Source organism: Thermobia domestica, chromosome 5 (assembly GCF_964235325.1).
Source record: "Thermobia domestica chromosome 5, izTheDome1.hap1.1, whole genome shotgun sequence".
Lineage (NCBI taxonomy): Eukaryota > Metazoa > Arthropoda > Insecta > Zygentoma > Lepismatidae > Thermobia > Thermobia domestica.
Window position 1 is genome coordinate 21,083,723 of NC_137458.1, and position 22,796 is coordinate 21,106,518.

At 34.0% G+C, this 22,796-nt stretch overlaps 1 protein-coding gene across 2 annotated transcripts in view; it reads left to right on the forward strand.

Annotated features, from left to right (window-relative positions):
• The window catches only part of LOC145685782 (uncharacterized), a 296,487-nt gene that overhangs the window by 261,422 nt on the left and 12,269 nt on the right, over positions 1-22,796 (forward strand). For both annotated transcript variants that reach the window (XM_081758309.1, XM_081758308.1), the window contains exons 6-9: positions 3,745-4,006; positions 8,300-8,466; positions 14,135-14,357; positions 16,786-16,911. In XM_081758309.1, the coding sequence (XP_081614435.1) occupies positions 3,745-4,006; positions 8,300-8,466; positions 14,135-14,357; positions 16,786-16,911 (778 nt within the window). The remainder of the gene's footprint in view (positions 1-3,744; positions 4,007-8,299; positions 8,467-14,134; positions 14,358-16,785; positions 16,912-22,796) is intronic.

Here is a 22,796-nt window from a genome sequence, read left to right on the forward strand (position 1 = left end):
TACTGTCTGGAGCAGTGACGGATAACAAAGAGTGACGGTTAAAAGAGTGACGGTTAATCGAGTTTCTACTGTATATATATATATATATATATATATATATATATATATATATATATATATATATATATATATATAAATGGTGCTACGTCAGGTTATTACACATTTGAAAAATACATATTACACGAAAACTTGCAGTATCACATTTGTTATTCAGTGTTGCAAACTGAGGATGCTATAGTATAACAAACATCCAAATTTTGGTCTCCTCTATAGCAGTACTAACGCAAGTGAGACGGATGAGGTAATGAAAATCCAAAGTACTTTACTGCGTAATACTATGGTCATGATATCATGGATTTCAAATGAATACGAACAAAGATACAAGGTATTGAAAATTTAACTTTTTTCAAAAGCTTTTATTCCGAAAAACTGCTTAGATAAGTGCTTCATCCAATTATACATGCGGTTTTCAATAAATGTGAAGATCAGAATACCGTTTGGATAATTCGATATCAATTTTCAGCAAACGATATCCTAAACAATGGTATAGTTTGCAACACTGCTTAGAATTACGTAATTCCGAAAACCTGTAATTACACCCACCAAAATTAATTTTTGTAATGTCATAGAAGTTAAGCAAATCAAAAATTGTTTTGAAAATTTTTCGCTAATACACCATTTTTAAACAATACATAAAATTTAACATTTTTTTTCATATCTCCAGAATGGTTTGAGCTATCAAATTGTTGTAAACGATATTATTACCTTTCTATCTATTGAAAACTATCTGTGGAATTGAGTGTGATACTTATCTAAAATAAACACTTTTTTTTTTTTAAGAAATAAAGTCCTTTGAAAAAAGTCAAATTTTCAATTCCTTGCAACTTTCTTCCTACTTGTTCGAAATACATCGCAAGATGGCATTAAAGTAGGTATTTTGAATGTGCATTAATTACCCCATCTGTCTCATTTTTGTTATTATTGTTGTAGAATCTTCCGAAATTTGGTTGCTTCTCGATGTCTGTGATACTGTAGCCTCTTAAGTTTCCAACACTGCGTAACAAGTATTGTATTATAGGTTTTCGTTTCACATGTAGACAAGGGCGCCCATGTTGTGGTTTCCAAGGGGGGGGGGCAAGTATAAGCGACATTCCAAATATAGTTTCAAATTTTGCTGTAACTAACATAAAAATTCTTTTGGGTTTTTGATATTCTGAAGTACGATTTCCTCTAGGAAGGGGGTGGGTGGGTGAACGCCCCACCTTGCTCCCCCTGATGGGCGCCCTTGCATGTAGATTTAAAATATATAAAAATCTGACGTAATACCGTTTGAAAAAAATAAAACTTTATGTTAGGTTTAGCATTTTATATTTATTAGTTTAAAAGTTATAAGGGTGTATCAAAATAAATAGTCCACCCTGTATAATACGTAAATCTGTATATGTATGAGCAAGAAACACTTAGAATTTTCTTTAACTGAAAGACACCTTTTGCAAGAGAATCTTTTCAATAGATTAATAATGATGTTATTGCCTTCTTCTGTGAGCGAAAAACAGTTGAAGTAAGACATACAGCTCCTTGAAAATTATTTCGAGACTTAACAAAGATTGAATTTTAAAACAATATTGGGTTGGCCCATAAGTTCTGACGTTTGAACCTTTTGAACCTTTCCCATCGAGTGAAAGTGACGCTCTAAGTATTGTGGGAGCATTTCATTATCTCTGACAATTCCCTCGTCGTTTGGCGTGGATCTTCATGAATAGGCCGATTCAGTCGCTCCTCATCGAATTGAACGGACGCATGTATTTGAGAACGAAATTGCTGTCTTTAACCACTTAACGTAAAAGGACGAGTATATTCGTCTTTTTTATTATCGAAAACTTAAAACGACGAGTATACTCGTCCTAGCTTCCGTTGACCCGTTCTCCTTTTAAAAGGTTGAATATACACGTTTTCTAATGTTTCTTTATGTTTACACCAGATAGTGCTGCTGAAGAAATCATTTACTCATCTCATTGTTAAGTTGTCAACAATGAACACTATCACCACCATTTATAATGTTCTTATGTGAATATTGTAATAAAGTGATAAAAAAAAATACAATTAAAATGGAACAACGTTCGGTTGAAAATCTGTACGTTAAGAGGTTAAATCGCTTAAACCAATTTCGAGTCGTTCTAAGAGGCATCGCTTCTTCATCATACACTTTACAAATCTCTCGAGCAGCTTCAATGGTTGTGCCACCTCGATTGAACGCAAAAGGCAGAAGATGTCAAAAAAGCTCTTTTTTTTTTGTCGACTTGACACTCCATTTTAATGACCTGAAAAGGACAAAAAGCATATGAGCATAAAAAAACTACACATACTATTTTGTAGAGCACATAATCGTAAAACGCATTGCAAAACATTTTATTTTTCACGCAAAATTTTCACTTAAAAATAAACTCTTGGACTAATGGGCAAACCAAACATAATGAGAGCAAAGTTTCCCCTGAAACAAAACCACGTAGTTTGTAGATTACAAAGCAAACATTATTTTATTTCTTTATTTAAATCAACAATATATTCATTGCAAGTAAATCTGTTATTTATGGCAATTCCTAAAAATTTAATAGGATGTGAGTAATCTACAGGAATTAATTTAATACAACATAAGGTTCCATTTAAGATTTATACAAGTAGTAAAAATTGAGCTTTGGTTTTTATACATTTATCATTAGTTCTAAGACGCTTATTTTATCAAACGTTTAACAGTGCATTTCAGATTGCTTTCTAATTCTACTATATGGTCTTCGTGCTACCAAAATATTCATATGATCAGCATATATGCGAGGGTAAGTCAAAACTTATCCGCAATTTTGACATAACTCTTTTTACATTGTTCATAGTGACTTATGTCTTCGTTTATTTTATTGTTATGCTGTTGTGGTCGTGCTATGAAAGTTTGATCTTAATTCCTGCATTTGTCTTCCTTTTGTTGCAGATAGATCATGGCCGCTCCATTAGAAGTTTACACCAAAGAGGAACAAGGAGCAGTGGCACATCGTCTGGAAATTAGTCATGGGTCTGTCACTTCGTCAATAGTCACTCATCTGTCTAACAGAACCATGTCATGTACACTCTCAATGTTGTCATCATTTTTGGCCGTAGATGGTCGTCCTGCTCCTTCCTCGTGCGTAACATTTGTGCGACCATTCTTGAATTGTTCAATCCATTCGTAGACATTACGTTGCTGCAAGACACTGTTCTCGTATTGTGCCGAAAGTCTTTGATGGATTGTGGCCCCTAATACACCTTCCGACCACAAAAACTGGATCACTGCTCGTTGTTCCGCTTTGGTGCAAACTTCTGATGGAGCGGCCATGATCTATCTGCAACAAAAGGAAGACAAATGGGGAAATTAGAATCGAATTTTCATAGCATGATCACAAGAGCATAACAATAAAATAAACGAGGACAGAGGTCAGTATGAGGAACGTAAAAAATGTTATAGCTACATTGCAGATAATTTTTGACTTACCTCGTACATTGTTTTCTATACAAGATACTTATCCTGCCATCTTGAAGGCCTCAGTTTTACTATCTGTATGCTATCCATTAAAGTACAACTTGAACATGAGTAACTAAAAATACGAAACGAAGGGTATTATTTTCCAGAACTATCCATGCTAAATTTAAGAGTTTTATTATACAACTGATTATTGAAATACAAAGTAATATTATCACAACAGTACTTTTTTGTAGGTTGATGTCGAGAGTATGAGCTTTACGTCGAAGTCTAGTATCCCTAAAGACAAGAAAGAAATGGTGAGGCCTTTATACAGAAAGGATATCTTCTATTCTGGAAGTGTAATTAATTTACCAGAATACCAATCACAAAAGTCCCTATCCAGCTATAGACAGAGCGTTATGTCCATTCCAAAATCACAATTTGATGTGAAGTCAGCGTATGATATGAAGTCAGGATTACAAATGCATGCTCCATCAGTTGCTGAGGATAGGTCAGGTAAGTTAGTATTCGTTTGAAATAAATGTTTCAACAGTTTTATATATCATCACTTTAACATTTTCTTTGTTTTCCGTGTATGTTGTGTAAACGAACTTGAAATACGTCTGCCACATATGAATATATAGGATTAATAAGCATAATTAATTTTTATATAAAGACGAACTTAATTCCTTTCTCACAGCCGCTTAGCCAGGTCATAGGATTTCTTTGGGTGGAACTTTTACTCCAAAAAAAGTATTTGAAATCGTCCCTTTAAAAGCATGATTTATTGTATATTTATCTCTGGTATATTTAATCAATATGGAAGCAAAGTAATATATTTTAACTTCGTGGGGATGAAACTTACAGAAGTTTTACTAGCGATTTTTAAATGATACTTCAGTTATGTTTTTTTAATGTATTTTAGGAAATTGACTATTTTCATTTGAATTTTGATTTTAAGATAATTTTAAATTTGACAAATTTGTATATTTTAATGTTCTGACATGGGTCTTAAACTGCTTAATTGACAATTATATTATAATTTCAATACTAGTATTAGTTCATTTATTCACCTACTGTGCCGGGTTATATATCTATTGATTCTTACAACAGTATTGTATTTTTGTCCAAGAGCTGTTCGTAGCATTCAAAATAAACTTTATTATTATTACTTTAAAGTTATTCATTGCATGAAAGAAGAATGATTTCCTTCTTGAAAGTACCTGTAACGTTTTATTCTTTTAAAACAATTGAAATTGTTCGGCTAATAAGATACTAACCTTCAATTTTGTCAAAATTGGGTTTGCGAATAGAAAAGAATACTGGCGTGGTTTAATAGCGCCAGGTGATACTGGATTCTTTCTTTCTTCAGGACCCGTGGTGCTTCAGCGTTAAAGCGCTCACCTCTGGTGCGTGGGTCTCTGGTTTGATCCCAGTTCGCGTACAGTGGGTTTTGTGGTGGAGAAACACCGTTTATGGGTTTTCTCGTGGTTCTCCCGTTTCCTTCAACTTTCTTCATTTCGCAATATCCTTCATTATCATAATCACCGTCACTCACAGATAGATCATAATCGTGGAACGTACCACTGAAAGATTTCATTTTCATTTCATTTATTTATTTATCATGTACGTCATTGACAGTTGTCAAAGTACATTCCAATCATCATATATAGAATGTACATACAATTCTTACACTACTTCACATAATATAAATTTGATCTATTGTAATATTGGATTGGTGTGAATGAAATATCCGCCCTAAGTGCGCCATTGCCAACTAATAAAATTAATTGGCGCCTGCAATCACACACTGTGTTATCGCTCACCCAACAATTAGGTTTCCTTTCGACAGAAGTCTGGAATATGCGTTGCGATCGCACATTGCATTGTCTGATCATCAGGAAAATCTTACCTCCCAAGATGTTTTCGAAGTGTCGGAAGAGATCTTAGTCAATGGGAAAGATTGTCTGGATACTATTGTCCTGATTGTTCGGATACCACAGAGTGTTTGCTAGACGTGTAAGGATTTTTTTAGATTAGACACGTGTTGTTAGTTCACACAAGTGTTATGTTGCTGAATTGAGTTTGGCATGAGATAAGCATTTCACTCACACCAACCTAATAAATTTGATTTATATATTAAGAAATACTTTTGCACAAATTCAATCAAAAAACTGCTAAATTCTTAAAAAACTGATATTTTTTCTATTCGTTTTAAGTGTATTCGTAAATAGTTAAATAACTTAATTCCAGTGAATTTGGTAGGTAATGTAATAAACTATCTAGTATGACACGTGAATATGGTAATGTAAAGAAAAATTTAACTTAATTAAATAAATAGAACTATTGGTATTTCATCCGTGTTGTATTTTATTTGAATTGACGTTTCAAAGGCAGATGTCGCCTTTATCGTCAGAGCTGCACTAATTTAGGAAATTGTATAATTATTGTGATATTTTTAATTTTAATTGTTACATTATTATAATTTTGTTTTTCAATATGTAGTAATCAGATATTGTTAAAATTATAAGTTATTTCAATCTTATTACATTAATAGTTTCCCTTTTTTATGTTATTATTATTTTCCTTTCTTTTCTTCAATTTTTAATTCGGAAAGAACTTCGGAAGAAGAAAAAGTTAGCATTCACACCATTTGTTTTCAATACCTCTAATAAAATAAGTCATTTGTTGAATAAATAGGGATAACAACAATGTGTATATTACCTTTAAAGAAGGTCAGATAATTACTATGCTCTAAGCAGTGGCGGAACATGCCGTAAAAAATTTGGTAGTCACATAACACTGCACACACACACACACATAGACACACACATATATATATATATAATACGCTCCTACGTTTCTATAACTTGGTGCAAGAAATATGGATTCAGCACAGGGATAATGTTCTAGGTTCCACTAGCCGCTGGACGATCTATCTACTTACATAAAAGCATGTTCCAGGAAAGGATCTAATTTCAACATTAAAAAAAAAAAAAAAAAACGGAAAAGAAATTATAGAAAATTTTAAAAGTTGTGAAAAGACCTAAATTTAAAGCATATAAAATTCTAAAGGGTAGACGCTGTCTTCCCTGAAGCCTCGCTACTGGCTCCGACAGAGATCAAGATCGATATTTATTGAATCTCATTGTGAAGGTAGCCTAACATATTGAACAAACGGGACGTACAATTGAGACCAGACGTGAAGAAGTTGCAAGATATATATATCTGATTAACCAGAAAAATCAGCGCTAACACAACATACACTAGAAGGAAAACAAAAGTTCGTTTGAAAATGCGTCAGTTATTATCAGAAACCATTAATGTATTATATAAAAGGTCACTATGAGAAGCAATAGAAATAAAATTCCTTAAATGTCTTATCTAGTAGAAACAACACCTTGAATAGAGAGGAAGGTGTGAAGTTAAGTGAAATTTGGAACATCTTATTACAATAATAATACAAAGAAAATAAATAAATAAATAAAAACAATAATAATAAAGAAAACTGTTTATAATATTAATTTAACTGAATAATAATAATATATTAATAAATAGATCAAGTACACGATTAATGTAAAACAAGGATTGAATTTTTTTTTTTTTGAACCAAATAACCAATGATATATTATCATTTCAAATACAATAGTAATATAACAGTACATTAGTATTAATATTACATGAATTTAAGAAAAGACAGACGGAAATCAGACATTCCAGAGGAAAAAAAAAACGTATTCAAATCGTGGTAGTGTTTCACGTGTGTTATGTACTGCTGAAAATATTTTTTTTTTTATTTATTTTTTTTTCATGTAACATTATCAAGTCGATTCCAGTTTTTACAATAATTATTAATCTAATTTGACGCGTGTTCTCCTTATGCCTGGTTAAAGTGTTCTATCTGAATTATAATTAAAATTGAAATTAACTGAAAATTGTAAGAATCTTTGATTGTTGTAGGAATAATTAATACTTCTTATCGTAGTATATACTCTTATTTATTAAAACCAAAATACAGTGTAACGGTTTCGACAACTTATCATTATCTTCATCAGTCATAATCGGAAGTTGTAATTCATTTCTATCACTTCCAGTTTTGAAATAGTATTAAAGATGGAGATGAAACGTATTCTTGGAACGCTTAACCCGGCGGCTCTGGCGCCTGTTAATGTGACTTGAGCACTGGCGCCTAGTCTCACAGACCCATTTGTTAAATTTTAAATCTTTACCAAATATAATAATTTTTGTTTAAGGAAAAAGTTCGAAAGTTTCAATATGTTATCACAAGGTAATAAATCATGTTCAGAAGTGTCCATTGAAAAAATCAAATTTTCAAATTGAACTCCAATGAGAACCAACGGCCAGCTACTAGTAACAGGCTATTAAAACAGGTGACATGGGTCTGTGAGACTTGGTGCCAGTGCCGCCGGGTTAATCGATTGCAGAAAGTTGCTCCTCGTTATCCGTTATCATTATTGCCCTATTATGATCACGTGTGGTTGATTTCTACCCTTCCCTGTGGATGTATCGTCTTCATCAGCGACTCGCTTCGTAACTCTCGCCCCTCTACAGCTTTGGCCAACATTGTTGGTGATCCATTAAGTACTTCTTGAGGTCTTTTTTATCGGCCGGACACACATACACACAGAGAGGGTAAAATATGTAAAGAGGTTTTGATAAAACAAACTGCTTAAAAATTTAATTAAAAAGAAAGATATAGATATTACGAGAAAACAAATAAAAACTAAGGTAATGCTTATTTATAATTCATTGTTAGAAATCTTACCTCACTTTGTTTTTGATTGATAGGTTTGTGCCGCTGCCTGCCCGAGTCTTTCAGAGAAACGTTGGGGACTATGATGGATTTTTCCCTGCTCAAGGATCCTGTATTTCTCGCTATTGGCATAAGCAACGTATTTGGGATGTTGGGATTTTATGTACCCTTTGTGTACCTGGTAGACTATGCGACTGTGCAGGTTAGTTTTTCTTATATTCTTCTGAGTAGCATTACTTTATTTTCCTCTTCCAGCAAAAAATTTTCCTGAAATTTCTTTCTCTTTGTCAGTTCTAGTTAAAATTAGTTAATTTTGGATGCTTTCAAGATGAGTAATTTTTATTCTTGCGAGATCTCTAACATCAGTGAATGTAACCACAAATTAGTTATTTATACAGAAGGTCGTTTCACGTTCATGGTAACGATTTTGAACACCAGGAAGCAGCACGTGTTCATATCAGAGAGTAACCAGAGCTGGTAGTGCAAAAGTATTGTGTGTTGACTTGCAAAGACGACGGATCTTGTGTGCGTGAGTAGTTACATGACACCGAAAATCCCAGTCTTCTGGGAGGGGTACATCTGTGGTCTATCCGACATTGGTTATAGTTATAACCAGATAATTAAACAGTGCAAAACGACAGCCTTCCATCTGTCAAAGAAGGACATCAACGCAGTGATGAATCACCGAAAAGTGTGTACCATACCTGCTGCTGGAATCAGTCAAAGTGGATCTCAAACATACCGGAAGCCTAAGCGTCCTCGCGCTGTTGTGCGGAAAATGAGCTCTCTGCTACGACATGAAAACCCGGTAACAAAAAGAGCGATTTCACACACAGCGCAGTTCCGTCGCAACCGTAAATCGCATCATAGGCCAAGATTTACAACTCGTACGAAACCACAACACCCAAGTTCATAAGTTGCATGCCTCCCATGACCAGCAGAGGAAGACCAATTACTGGAAGAACATTTTGAAACCACTCTACAGACAATATTCCTTCTCTCTACGGCAGCGACATATCTCGTGTTGTCATCCACCAGGACAAGGCATCTAGTAATACGGCAAAGACCACGTAGATATACATGGATTTGATGACACGTGAAACGGGCATTCATGCAATACCCTTTACAGACATCTCCGAGGCCTCTCTCATGGATTTTTGAGGATTTCCGTTGTGGAAACAGATTTCCCCGCACAATTGAGAGTCTTTGGAAAATTTGTCAGGAGGAATGGGATCCTTTGGACCAAAGTGTTCTTCAACGCAGTCTCCTGCAATGAAAACCCCGCTGCAGGGCCATTGCTGCAAGACAGGGTATCACGTGGAACACAGTCGCTGGTGGAGTCACAGTTTTTCTTAAGGTAAGTTCAAACTTCGTTTCATGAACGTGAAACGACCTTCTGTACGTATGCTAGAGACGTAATTTGATTCTCTGTGTTCTGCATAAAGCTCTATGATTTTATGTTGTCCTGACTTTACGATCAATGGATATATCGTACCTTATTTATAATGACCAGTTTTGACTGTGATTTAAATGTAAGTCATGTTGCCTTTGGAACACTTTGTCAAAAGACTCAAGACCTATAGTGTATTTGCTACATATTTGCGTGATTTCTCGAATTGTTTCCACTGCTTCTAAATTTACACAAGACTTACCAATTAAATCATATCTGTGAGGAACCATACACACACGAAGATTAATTTGGGTTAATTTACCTAATAAATCCCGATACACTGTTATTACATTTTTTGCTAGATTCTTGATACGTCACTTGTTCCAACAATTATCATTAGGACTTAATCTTTTTTCTCAGTTTTTTTCGATTCTTGAATACAGTCTTTTAAAACTAGGTCACATCCAACTACTGGTTTATCAAAGCTTTCTCTTTTAACTTCATCCAAATTATCGGTCGTAAGTAAAGCTAACCCACGTCCAATGGCTATCTGAAATTAATAGCTTTTCTCTGGTTACATTGCCCTCTGCTGTCCTTTGTCTTCCAAACTGCATTTCAATCCCTTCTGCCTTTAAGTTGTATCCTTTTACTTTTAATTTTAATCCTAACTTGACTGAGTCTTACTGTTTTAATAAGAGTTCGAAATAAATTGGTTATCTTTGTAGCAGCAATCTTGTAAAACAAATACACCACTATTTGCGGAAAGTGCTTAATTATTGGCAACAGTAAGTTTCAAGGAAATATTTAACGAATTTCTAAACAGGAACAAGTATATAAGAAAACATGAAATATAAATAACGAAAAGTATGTGTAAACGAGTAATAACAATCAATATAACTAACAAATACCTTTAACCTTTCCCAATATTATATGATAGTACGGAAGTTTCCATTATTTCCAGTATTAATTTCCAAATAGCAAAACTTAAATTTACAGGTTATAAAAATTTTAATTTTAAGCCATTTATTAATTTTTAGAATCAAAAGGAATTTAAATACTAAATATATACAAAAATATAGAAATAGATCTATAGTGATTAATGAAATATTACTAGTGGAATTGAAGTGAAGTTGGTTAAAAAAGAGAAAAATAAAGGTTAAATTTGATACAATTCGCGTTGAGTTTATTCCAATGGTCACCTTACAAGTACAAGCCACTTTTATACTTCCGTACATCTTACATATAGGAGCGACCCGAATTACTGTTCCATATAGGAAAAGGTAGTTCACTTATACTTTACGTCATTGTCACTGAAACCAAATTTTACACTCCTATCATGTCTTATCTCAGTGTTCTATCTAATGAGAACGGTACAGTTGCTCAAACATCACAAAAGATAGATGGCAGTCCAATCACTTTGAAGAAAGGAATCGCTAAACCCTGACATTGACCTAGGAAGCCAAAGTTTCCATCCTCACCAGTAAATGTCTAATCAGCTGAACGGTAATGCCCAGCTGATTAGACTGGGCTTTTAGATTAGATTAGGCTTTTAAACTTTAGACTGGGATTTTAGACTGGGCTGATTAGATTAGGCTTTTTTTTTTCTTTCTGAGAACTGGTCCATCTTTCAATAACTTACTTATAACGTTTTCGGGTAAACTTTACAAGACGCGCTCCAGCTGCGCGTCGATAAGTAGGGCCCTTTTAAAAAGTATAGTAGAGTAGGGTAAGGTAGCGTAGAGTAAGATATAAATAAGTAGGGTAGGGGTTAGGAACGGGTTAGATTAAGGTTAAGTAAGTTTTGATCCATTTTCATAAAATTATTAGTGTGTAATTTCTCGTTTCTGAGTGAGTATACCTGCTGGAGCGGGCGTTGTAAAGTTAACCCACGTTTTCTTTACACATTTCATCTTCCAGTACATCCAACCTATTTTAAATTCTTATATATCTTGAGGAACATTTATTATCTGTTGACATGGCTTACTCTTTATATAACCAGTAACAACTTGTTACTGCAGAGTATGCTTTAGCCTTGTTTTATTTGATTCAATTTTATTTATTAATCATTCTGTAGATTATGTTACATGTACAAAGAGAACTGTGAACAACTGAAAAAGGTTTCGGAAGAGAAACGACAGTATCTTCATTATTAAGCAAGTCATCATCTTTCTCAAAGTACTATTCACTGAATCGAATGCACATGTCTCATTGTTCCTGACATTTTTCAAACGCCTTCTGAAATTCTTCTTATGGAAAGTTATCTAAGAACCACTGACCAGTTGTTTACTTATGATTTATTGTCAGTCTCAAAATTTGTTCCGCTTTGCAACTTTTTTAAAATTAGAAAATAGTCCAAAGTCAGATTATGAAAAATCTGTACTATATGCAGATTGTGACATCACTGTGACATTCACTTCCTATAAGCAAGAAACAACTGTATTGGTCATATATGGTCTGGTATTATCAACGTGTAACATCCAATTGGTTTTCTTTCGTATGTGATCGTTTACGTGCTACATGTTTTTTGAATGCATGCAGCACTGTTCTATAATCAGTATTTACTAGTGTTTGGGAGAGCAATGTGTTCATATACCGTATCTCAACAAAGTATGCAATCTACATAATTCTTCCAGTTGATATTGATTGGTCAACTTTCCTGCCTTAGATGGTGAAGGCTATTTCGATATGCTGCTTTCTGTTTTGCTTGTAGATCTTCTTGTAGAAAAAGATTTTCCCACATTTTTCTTCAGCTGACAACAAAACTTAATGACACATCTCTGCTCTTCCTTCTATTTCTTCCTAAAACCGCAAACCCCAAACACTTGTATGAGTACCGAAAACAATGTACACTTAACTTTACCTAACAATCAGCACACGCACTACAAGCATCTGCCATCTACTGCTATCATTACTAAAATAACTGGTCGGAAGGTTATTTGCAATGTTGCCAAACGTCCCCACTTACGAATTTTCTCAGTTCTTTTGGGACAATCTTTGTATGTTTGCACAAAATGGTATAGGACTCGTCAATGCTTAAAATAGATAGAATACACAGAACAAATACAATGCTTTTGTTTAAACAACTAATGAAAAAAGTAAAATCATGTTCACAATCTACATAAAAATAATTATGTACCTGAACTTTATTACTCACAATTTTAGTTATATATACAGGGTGTTTCAAAACAATACCGACACGTTTGGAAGGTGATTCCTGCCATCAAGATAAGACGAAAAGTATAGACCAACCTGGGTGCACAAATGCTTCCTTTCGGAGTTATAGGCTGCCGAAAACATGAAAAAAAAAAATGAAATTTAAATGTCCATAGCTCCAAAACTATGAGACTTACCGTAGTCGGATCAAAACTTCAATTAAAAAAATATTATGTGCGCTATCCAAAAATACATGTTTCAGAATCCTAAGGCACTCACGCAACAATGTTTATAGGGACAGTTTAGCTACGGGCATATAATTTGAAGTACTCACCAACTGCCTATATAAAAATTAGCGCAGAAATACCACAGGATTCTAAAACATGGATGTTTGGATAAAGTCTTGACCCGACTACGGTAGGTCCCATAGTATACCTTTAAAGTTCATTTCCTTTTCTTGTTTCCGTCAGGCTATAACTATGAAAATAAGCATTTGTGCACATAGGTTGGTTAGGTTACACTCATATAGATATGTGACTCTTCCATATGCAGATGTTTTACTTATTTTAACCTTATGCTTATAAATTCTGAATTGCATTTGAAAATTACTTGGTTTTTTTTTTTTAGCATTGTCGTCTTAGTGCTGAATATTTCCAACATATTCAGCAGAGCTCCCATATATCTTTTGGTAAATCGTTAGTCTTCAGCCCTCTGCTTAGTTAAGTTTCGTTGTGTGTTATGTCTGGTTATATATTTTTCTTTTTAACCCCTTACTACACTACAGAAGCTTTTAAACTTATTTTTTCCAGTACTTTAGTGTATTTGTATTCGTATTGTGTAAATAACTCATACGCAAATACTAATTATGCTATTGTTTAGTAAGCTATACTCTTCTAACCATGTGTCTGTAAGGAACCTTATGGTATTCGTGAAGACTACATAATGTATGCAGGGTGGCGTAAAAGTCAGCTTGCCTATACATTAAATTAAGTTTAAATACAACGAACTTGAGCCTCATCTATCGATAAAAGAATTACGAGGGCACTGTTGCCAAGGTCACATATCAATGTGACCAATCCTGTCGCTTAAACATATCACTTAGCACGAAGTGTAATTATATCTTTGGGGGAAGAGTGGGTGTAACTGACTTTTGCACAATTTTGATAAAAATGCAAAAACTGTTACACACTTCGATCTTCTAAAGTTTTAACAAGACGCGTAAATTATGTTTAACACCAAAATTCAATATCTTTTTAGTGTACTTTTTTTTTTTCATTTTAACGCATTTACTAATTATTGAAGTTAATTAAAATATTTTTTGTTTTAGGGTATTGATAAAGATTCAGCGCCATTCCTTTTGTCAATCATTGGTATAACAAACACCATCGGCAGAGTTGCGTCTGGTTATGTGGCAGATTTCCCGCAAGTGGATTCATTATTGTTAAATAATCTTTGTCTCCTGTTCAGTGGAGTATGCGTCTTTCTTACGCCATTTTGTGGAAACTACACTGCTTTTGCAGCTCTAGCTATATTTTTTGGACTTTTTGTATGTAAGTACCAATTCTATCGGATCTACATTTTATCATTTTCGTTTGTTCACACTATCAGTTTATTGTATTAAGCAAAACAAACTAAAGATTATTAATACGTAACATACAGAAAGCATTCAATCTAATAATTTGTAAACCTCAAAGAAACTAAATATTCTTTTTAACTTTTTCTTCTCTTGGTCAAAACTAGATTATAAAATCGTTAGGCAAGTCAAGTAATAGATGAGTCAAGTAATTTCGTAACTTTCGCTCCGAATCTAAATGTAAGGTTCCAAAACTTAAATTCTCTGTTCTAAACAATACCTGTACTAGGAAAATAAAACATTGCCCGGCCTGTTTTTTCTCTTCTTATATGTTTGCTTGCTTTCCTTAAACTATTCCTTGCTAAATTTCTATTATCCTCTTCAAAATAAATTTATTCCTTATGTAATGGTAAGTAAAAAAGTCGACTTTTCTACTTTCTAAATTTCTTGGTGTCACCATTAGTCCAAAACTAGCTTGGAATGAGTACATTTCTCAACTCAACAAAAAATTAAGTAGTATTTTTTTCGGCCTCCGTAGACTAAGAGGTAATGTCACAACCCAGTCTGTCAATGTTATAATTATTTGGTTTAAACTTTAAAAATTCAAATTAAGACTAAGGATTATTATTCACGCTGATGACTTACAGATAGTATGAACGAAAACTTGAATTTAACCTGTAATATATTACTTTCAGTTTATGTCATTTAACTTTATCATGGCAAATATTAAATGGCATGTTGCTGTATAAAAAAATGGAATCATCAATTGAGGTAAATAAGATTAAATCTTTAACTAACAGAAACAGAGTATTTTGAACAAATATTTCTTTATAAGATGTCAACGGAATAACACAAAGTAGTTGTTTCCTTTTAAAAGTAGAGTTAGTTTTAATTAGAACAAAACCCTTTAAGAATTAGATAATTATTTTATTGCAAGTTAGTTGGTACAGAAACTCATAGAAATTTTTCGTTAGTAAAACTTTGTTCAACGGTTAATAGAATAGTAATGGTAATAAAAACACAGGTTTAGATTTTAGTAAAAGTCTTGCGAAATATCGGGTGTCCCATTAAAGCCGGTACGCCTTACTTACATTCTGGCATTCACAAATAAATGGGTGTTGGCCTCATTGCTTATTAGGCTAATATAGTTGGCTACACTGAAATATCTCGTTACTTCTAGGGAGACGTGATTATTGAGTTGAATTCGACAGTTTAAAAGTAATCGTTGTGGTGGAGAAATAGTGCAATTAGCTATTGAACGCTAAACTGATATTGTGGAATTTTACACAAAAACAGGCTCCATTGAAGAGACTAAAGAAATGTTTGTGGTGAAATACTTTGGTATCAAGCCTCCCACAACCAGTAGAATTCAAGATTTATACAAGAAATGGAGGACTACAGGATCCATTGGGAACATAATGAAGAAAAAGACACATAAACCGGATGTATTTTTTTATAAACCGAAAGTCTTAAATAGGCAGTTTACATAAGATGTAATATATAGTGACACATACTTTGTAATCTGTAATCTGTAACTTTGGGATATATACATATGAAGTAACGCAAAATGTATTTTGCGTGAAAGGTAGGTAGACAATGAGTCGTACCGGTTTTATGTGAGACATCCTATATAAGAAAAAATTAAGATGATTTATAAAATGTCCAATGTTTTATATTTGAGTTACTGTGGTGTTTAAAATCTAGATACACAAGGTTTTTCCTATTATTATCTAAACTTTTACAATGTATAGCATCAGAATGAAAGGTGTAGCAATTTAAAAGTTACATGCCGGTAAATGATGTGATATTTCATTTCTTCCTTTTTGTTTTTCTACTCTTTTCTTTCATGTAGAAAGTTGCCATATGAAGGTCGCATATTCTAATTTGGATTATACTTAGATTGATTTTATATGTAGAACATTTATTTGTAAATTGATTTAAATCTAATGATAAACACAGAGATTATGTAAAAATGAAATGAAATCTTTGAGTTTTACGTCCCACGGTTATGCCGGTTAGGCTAAAGGAGACGGTGATTATGAGAAATGAATGAAATGGTGGAATGAAGCAAGTGGAAGGAAACGGGAGAACCCCGAGAAAACCCATGCACACGGTGTTTGTCCACCACAAAGTACACTTGGCGGGGGCTGGGATCAAACTCGGAACCCCATGCACCAGAGGTGAACGCTCTACCACTGAGCCACCGCGGCCCCCTCAGAGATTATGTGTACTTCATTTGAAACAAGTATACGTATTATTGGAACAGTTGGGTCTTTCATTTTCTTATAATTCTGTATTTCTTTTTATCAAATTACAAATATATACAACTATACCTTTAGACATCTTGATTATAAATATATCCATTTGTATCTATAAACAAGTTAAACTACTTTGTTTCTTTTTAGCTGGATATATCTCTTTGACTTCAATCATTCTGGTTGATCTTCTTGGATTGGACAAGTTGACCAACGCTTTCGGCCTGCTAATTCTGTTCAGAGGAGGAGCATCTATTATCGGATCACCTCTTGCAGGTAATATTCAAATATAATTCTATAAAATAATACATTTTTCGTGATTGAAGTGCTGCCAGAAATGGTTTGTCAAGTTATGTTTTCCTGTTGTAATGCCAAGTACAATAAGGGAACTTAAAATAAACATATTTAAGACCATATTGTTCTTTTAGGGTCTGTTATTGTTTATTTTTATATACCTGTAGTATCCTTCTTCCGTTCGAACATTTCGTGGGATTTGGGTATTCACAAGGCCTTTCTTCTATTGTTCCACCACCTCTTATTCTCCTTGCTACCACGTCATACCTCTTGTTTCTACAAGGTGTGATCAAAAAGTACGGAGAATGTAGTTTCACAGCGCTACCATTCCATCCATTTCAACAGGTAAGCACGATAGCCAGAACCTTTGTATATGAGTTTCGAATTTGAACAAATTGTGACGTGTCAGTTGACTTCTAGAGGCAGAACGGTGAGGATTTGTTAAGAGTGTCTGTCGCACGTCAATATTGTTTTGATTTAAGCTCCAAAAAATGCCAAAGAAGCTCGCAAAATGTTCAAATCAAAGTGGTGGTATTGAAGACTGTTTACAAGTATTATGAGGGATTCAAAAGTGGCAAGGAGTCAGTTGAAAACGAACAACGATCGGGATGTCCTCCGACGTCAAAAAGAGATGGAAACGTGTAAAACATGGCACAAATGATTCATTCAATTATTTACCGTATTTTTTGATAACACCTCGCATATCTTACAGCCTGGTCTTCCCTTCTTTCTGTCGTTCTTTCTCTTAGTCGTTTCCATGTCATTTATAATTTTTCGTTGATCCTTAGTGTTCTGTTAGTCCCCATTCTTCTGAAGTGTCCAAATCATCATTATCTTGATTCCCTTATTCGTTCTCTCAACTTCTCTCCCCAGGTTCTTGGCGTATTAGGTCATTTCTTATTTTATTCCTTCTTGTCTTCCAATAATTGTTCGTAGGAATTTCATCTCCGACACATGAAGCCGGCTCCAGTCTTTTTCGGTCAGTATCCATGTCGCCTCTCCATATGTTACTATCAATACAAAATGCGTCTGTCTTGTACATTAGTAACTTTATCTTACGTGGCATCTTTTCATCTCATAATAGTATTTTTACTTGTTAAGTAAAATCTACCTCCTTTCCCTAACTTGTTCCTAAGTTTCTTCTGCTGTCTTTCATTGTTGTTTATTTCTGTTTCCAAATACACAAAACTGTCTACTTTTATTTAGCTCTTCTGTTTCTCGTCTTATTTTCCTTTCTTTTCCGTTTTTCTCTGACACCCTTACTATACCTTCAGTCCATATTCCTGTGTAGTTTTCTTCCATTACTATACTGTGAACAATAATGACAGCTTGCTACTTTTGGGAAATACTGTTTAAGTTTTCTAATATTTAAATTAGACTTCTACCTATCTCTGTGCTTAAGACAGTCAGAAGTGCTTTTGTACTAAAAACGAAGCCTTGCTACTGAATTCAATTCTATGCCAAGCCTATCTAGTTATGACCTCTCTAACACTCTCCTTTATATTATCCTCTAACCTTCAACTTTGAATACTTAAAGGTCTCTTTCTTGGATCCTTCTGAATGACAACATTATGCACTCTGTGCATATTTTCCGTGCGAGCTACGTCCATCCGAGGTAGTATTTAGTGAAGCTTTAACTCTTAAGGAGCATAAATATTTATTAACATTGAAAGAGTTAGTTTGAAAGTTTTGTAATGGTTATTAATCTCTAGCCATATCTTAATATTGTACAACGTTAATAGTGCGTAAATATTATGATGTTTCAAAATCCGTTTCTTGTGTAAGATACCGTATGTGCTGTTTCCAATTCACAGAATCTCTCTTACTTTGCTTGGTTGTAATTATGTTTTTGCGATTTGCTGGTAAGTCATTTATTTTCTATATACACAGCAATTAGAACAAAAAGTCAATAAGCAGCATGGAAAACAAATTACTTACCTGAATATAGTAAAAACATTAGCATACAATATTAAGAAGCGAGTAATTAATAAGCACTTTCGCTAAATACTTTATCATGTAGGAGGAGCAGAGATAGGAAAAGAAGGAAAAGAGTAGAAATGCAACTGTTAAGTGGCCAGATGGATGTCATGTCGAAATGCAATCATGTCATAGTATTGCGCGGTTGGAAGTAGAGAAAGTTTAGTAAAACTAAAGAGACTGGTTGATTGATACGAAAGAGTACAGGGCGCAGAAGGAATAATAAGCAAAGATAGATTTTTTTATGTGTACAATTATGTAAATATAAATAGAATAACAAGCAATAACTAGAAAGTATAAAATAACAAGGAGAATATAGTCGGTAAACCGAACTAAGAATCTTCTGGCGTGCAAAGCTTCGTTGCCGAGCCAATTTAATCCTGTCTTTGACTCAGCTTCGCCACCAAATATAACGATTTTTATTCCTTAGATGATGGCCTACTTGCCCAAGAAAATCCGTTTGAATCCAGTTAGTAGTTACCGAAAATAAAATACCACATATATACCCGTTCAGTAGTTACCGAGAAATAAAGTATCACATACACACCCGGTCAGTAACCGAGAAATTAAGTACCACACACACACACATGTGGAGTGAAACTATAATCTTCCGTATACTTACGTCGGGAGCTAACAAAGACACTAATAGTAAAATAAGTTATAAATTATGAATACTAACAATAAGTAACCGAAAAATGAGACAGAATACAAAATTAAATGCATGCAGTAAAAATAATAGTAGAAAACGATAACGAAAAAGATAGGTAAGAATTAGCAGCTCCGCCTGTACACCAAGTGAAGAAGTTTCATTTACATTGCGTAATATTTTCTCAAGTAATATTGAAACTTGAAGTAATAGTAGTAGATCTCTACCACTTCCGGTTTTACCAGAAAAATTATAGAATATATATATTACTTCTATACTCTATAATTTGTCTGGTACAACCGGAAGTGGTAGAGATCTTCTACTATTACTTCAAGTTTCAATATTACTTGAGAAAATATTACGGAATGTATACGAAACTTCTTCACTTGGTGTACACGCGGCGAAATGTAATATATACTTTTGGGACGCTTAATGGATTACAGAAAATCGCTTCTCGCTATCTAACTATTGCAGTTTTCACTCTGTAGCGATTGTTTCATAGTCGTTAAATTGGATTGCAATAATGGGATTGGGCTGGCCATTCCATGCTTTGAAATTTATTTCTCTTCATCAGGGACTTCACATAACATTTATAGAGAACAGATATATGTTTTGGGTCATTGTCTGATCCTAAAAAGAACCCTCTATCAGTCAATCGCGTGCCAGAACGTTTGGTGTGTCGTTGGAGGATGCTGTGATAACCTTCTTTTTTCAAGTTTCCTTCGATTTTCACCAAATATGCCATGGGTTGCACTTCCTCTGAAACACACTGTACTATCACCGAACACCCTCCATGCTTCACAGTGGGAGATATACACTTGGGGTGCAGACGTTCTTCCTGCCACAAATAGACGGCACTTATTTCCAAAAGTTTGGAACTTAAATTCACCTGTAAATAAATCTTCTTCCCTGTCCTCCTTTTTGCAGCTGCCAAGATGCTTAGCCCGGTGAAGAAATTTCTTCCTTTTAGCAACCATCAATGGCGTTTTCTCTGCTGCTACGTACACTTTGAAGTTGGTTTTACTAGGAATGTACGCTGGGGATGAATTCTGGGGGTTCGACCCCGCGAAATCCCAACTTTTCTGTAAATTTAGTCTAAATTTTAGGAATGATTTTTACAAATTTTAATGTAATTTATCGCCATATTGAATTTGGACCTCCCTCCAATAGCTTTGAACCCATTTCAAAATAAATTCCCTGTGTACATGCCTGGGTCCTATCGTATGTTTGATAAAGGTTTGTAAACAGTTGAAAACTCATACGATTCTTGTTTTATACAAATTCTTCACACAAACCATGTAGAGGTTTTTTTCAGTGTATCCGGCTTACGTTAGTACTCTAGTTAACAGTATTTTATTTTTCCCCCTCGAGTTTCTTTAATAATTATTTGAAACCAATTATGAGACAAGGATATACCAGTCAAAGTCTCCAGCGGCAGCAACAATGCTCCGCACTACATAGAGTCACTACTTTATAGAAATTTATAGTCTTACGTTATGATAATTTACAAATACAACAAAATTTTTACAAATACATAATAATTTTAGACAGTGTATCAGTCGGCGCCTCCAGCAGGAGTAACAATACTCCGCACTACATAGAGTTACTACGAGTCTTACTCTATCATAATTTACAAATACAATACAACAACATTTTTAGATCTTACCCTAATTTGATATTTGCCTATAGACGACTTGAGAAAGTGTTCATCATCTTTCTCGTTTATTTTCTTTATATGCTTCTGAACAAAACCATTCTTATTTTTAAAGTTTGCTTTACCACAGAAGTATAGCTATAGTAGATTATCACCTTCCCCAAGATATTATTTTATCAATAATTTCGAAGTAAATAAACGAACTTAAACGTAGCTTTGATGGTCGTGGAGAATGCAATTCTTTATACTTCGTTAGGCGTAGATAAGTTCGAGTCATTAAAACCCGTTTTGGGCAATAGGTAGACACGTGGTCGTGTACTAGTCGCCGAGATGAAGAGATGAAGTGATCCTTACATACTTTCATCTTACTTTCTATTTACTGCGTGGCACTAACCGTTCGTACTGTGAATAGTATCGTCCCAGTGAGTAGTTAGTACATTCTTGTAAAATACTCGGACCTCAAGGAATGTTTTAGAGCTACCTAGAAATCTTAATCAGATCTTAAGGGATAATGCATCTCTAGTGATTATATTCTTACTTTTGTTCGAGACTGGAATAGTTAACGTGCTCTGAGGTTTTCTTTTTAATTTTTTTCTGTTATATATCACTATTTTTAACTCACTTTCAAGTTATATATTTTATGTTTTGTTATTTATTCTCTTAACTTTCTCACGTTCCATTTGAATTTTCAACGAACTTAAAAAGTATGCCTGTGCGTGTGTGTATATATATATATATGTGTGTCTGTTATTTGCGAATTTTTCAATTTTGAGCCCTCCGTTCGATAGAACATCAAAAATTATCTACAGAAGAGATGAAAGTTTTCGCCTCGCTCTTACCGTTTCCGAGATATTGTCCCAAAAATTTCCGATTTCGGGAGATTTAAAGAGCCATAACTCGGGAATCGTAAGTCATAGAGAGATGATATTTTGTGAATTTTTCAATTTTGAGCATGTGTCTTCGTAAAACACTATATCGTAGAACGTTTTTATAGAACTCTTAACTAAAACATGTGGAAAGAAGTTAGTACTCAAGAAAATTATAAATGGATATACATATTACAAGAATTGTTTAATGAGTATAATAATAAAATACATAGAATAATTGGTATAAAGCTTGTAGAAGTTAATAAGAAAACTTAATTCTTTTTAAGTGCGTTCTGGCAATGCTCTTGGAGTATTCTCAACTATTTATTTTTGTTTTGTTTTAGTGTCTTAGTTTTGATGTGCTTACTCTTAAACGTCACTCTTTTTAGAAGTTTTATTTTAAATTTTCAATGCACAGAATGTGTCAGCCATTGTGACAAACAGCCTTTCTGCTGATGTTTCCATTAAATACCCAGTAATCAATCAATAAATCAGTTGTTGCACATAAAGGACATAATTCTTTGTACTTCTCTAAATGCTGGTTTCTGGTTGGCTTTTTTTACTCTGAACGTATTGATAGATAATTCTCTTTCATCGTCATGAGTCTCCTTCGAGACAGATACCCGCTGACAGTGATAGCTGTTCAAAATTTCGCCCTCTGTGGAAACCTTGCTCACCATTGCAATAGATTGTGTGCCTGTGTAGCCTCGTTCTTTTGTAACTA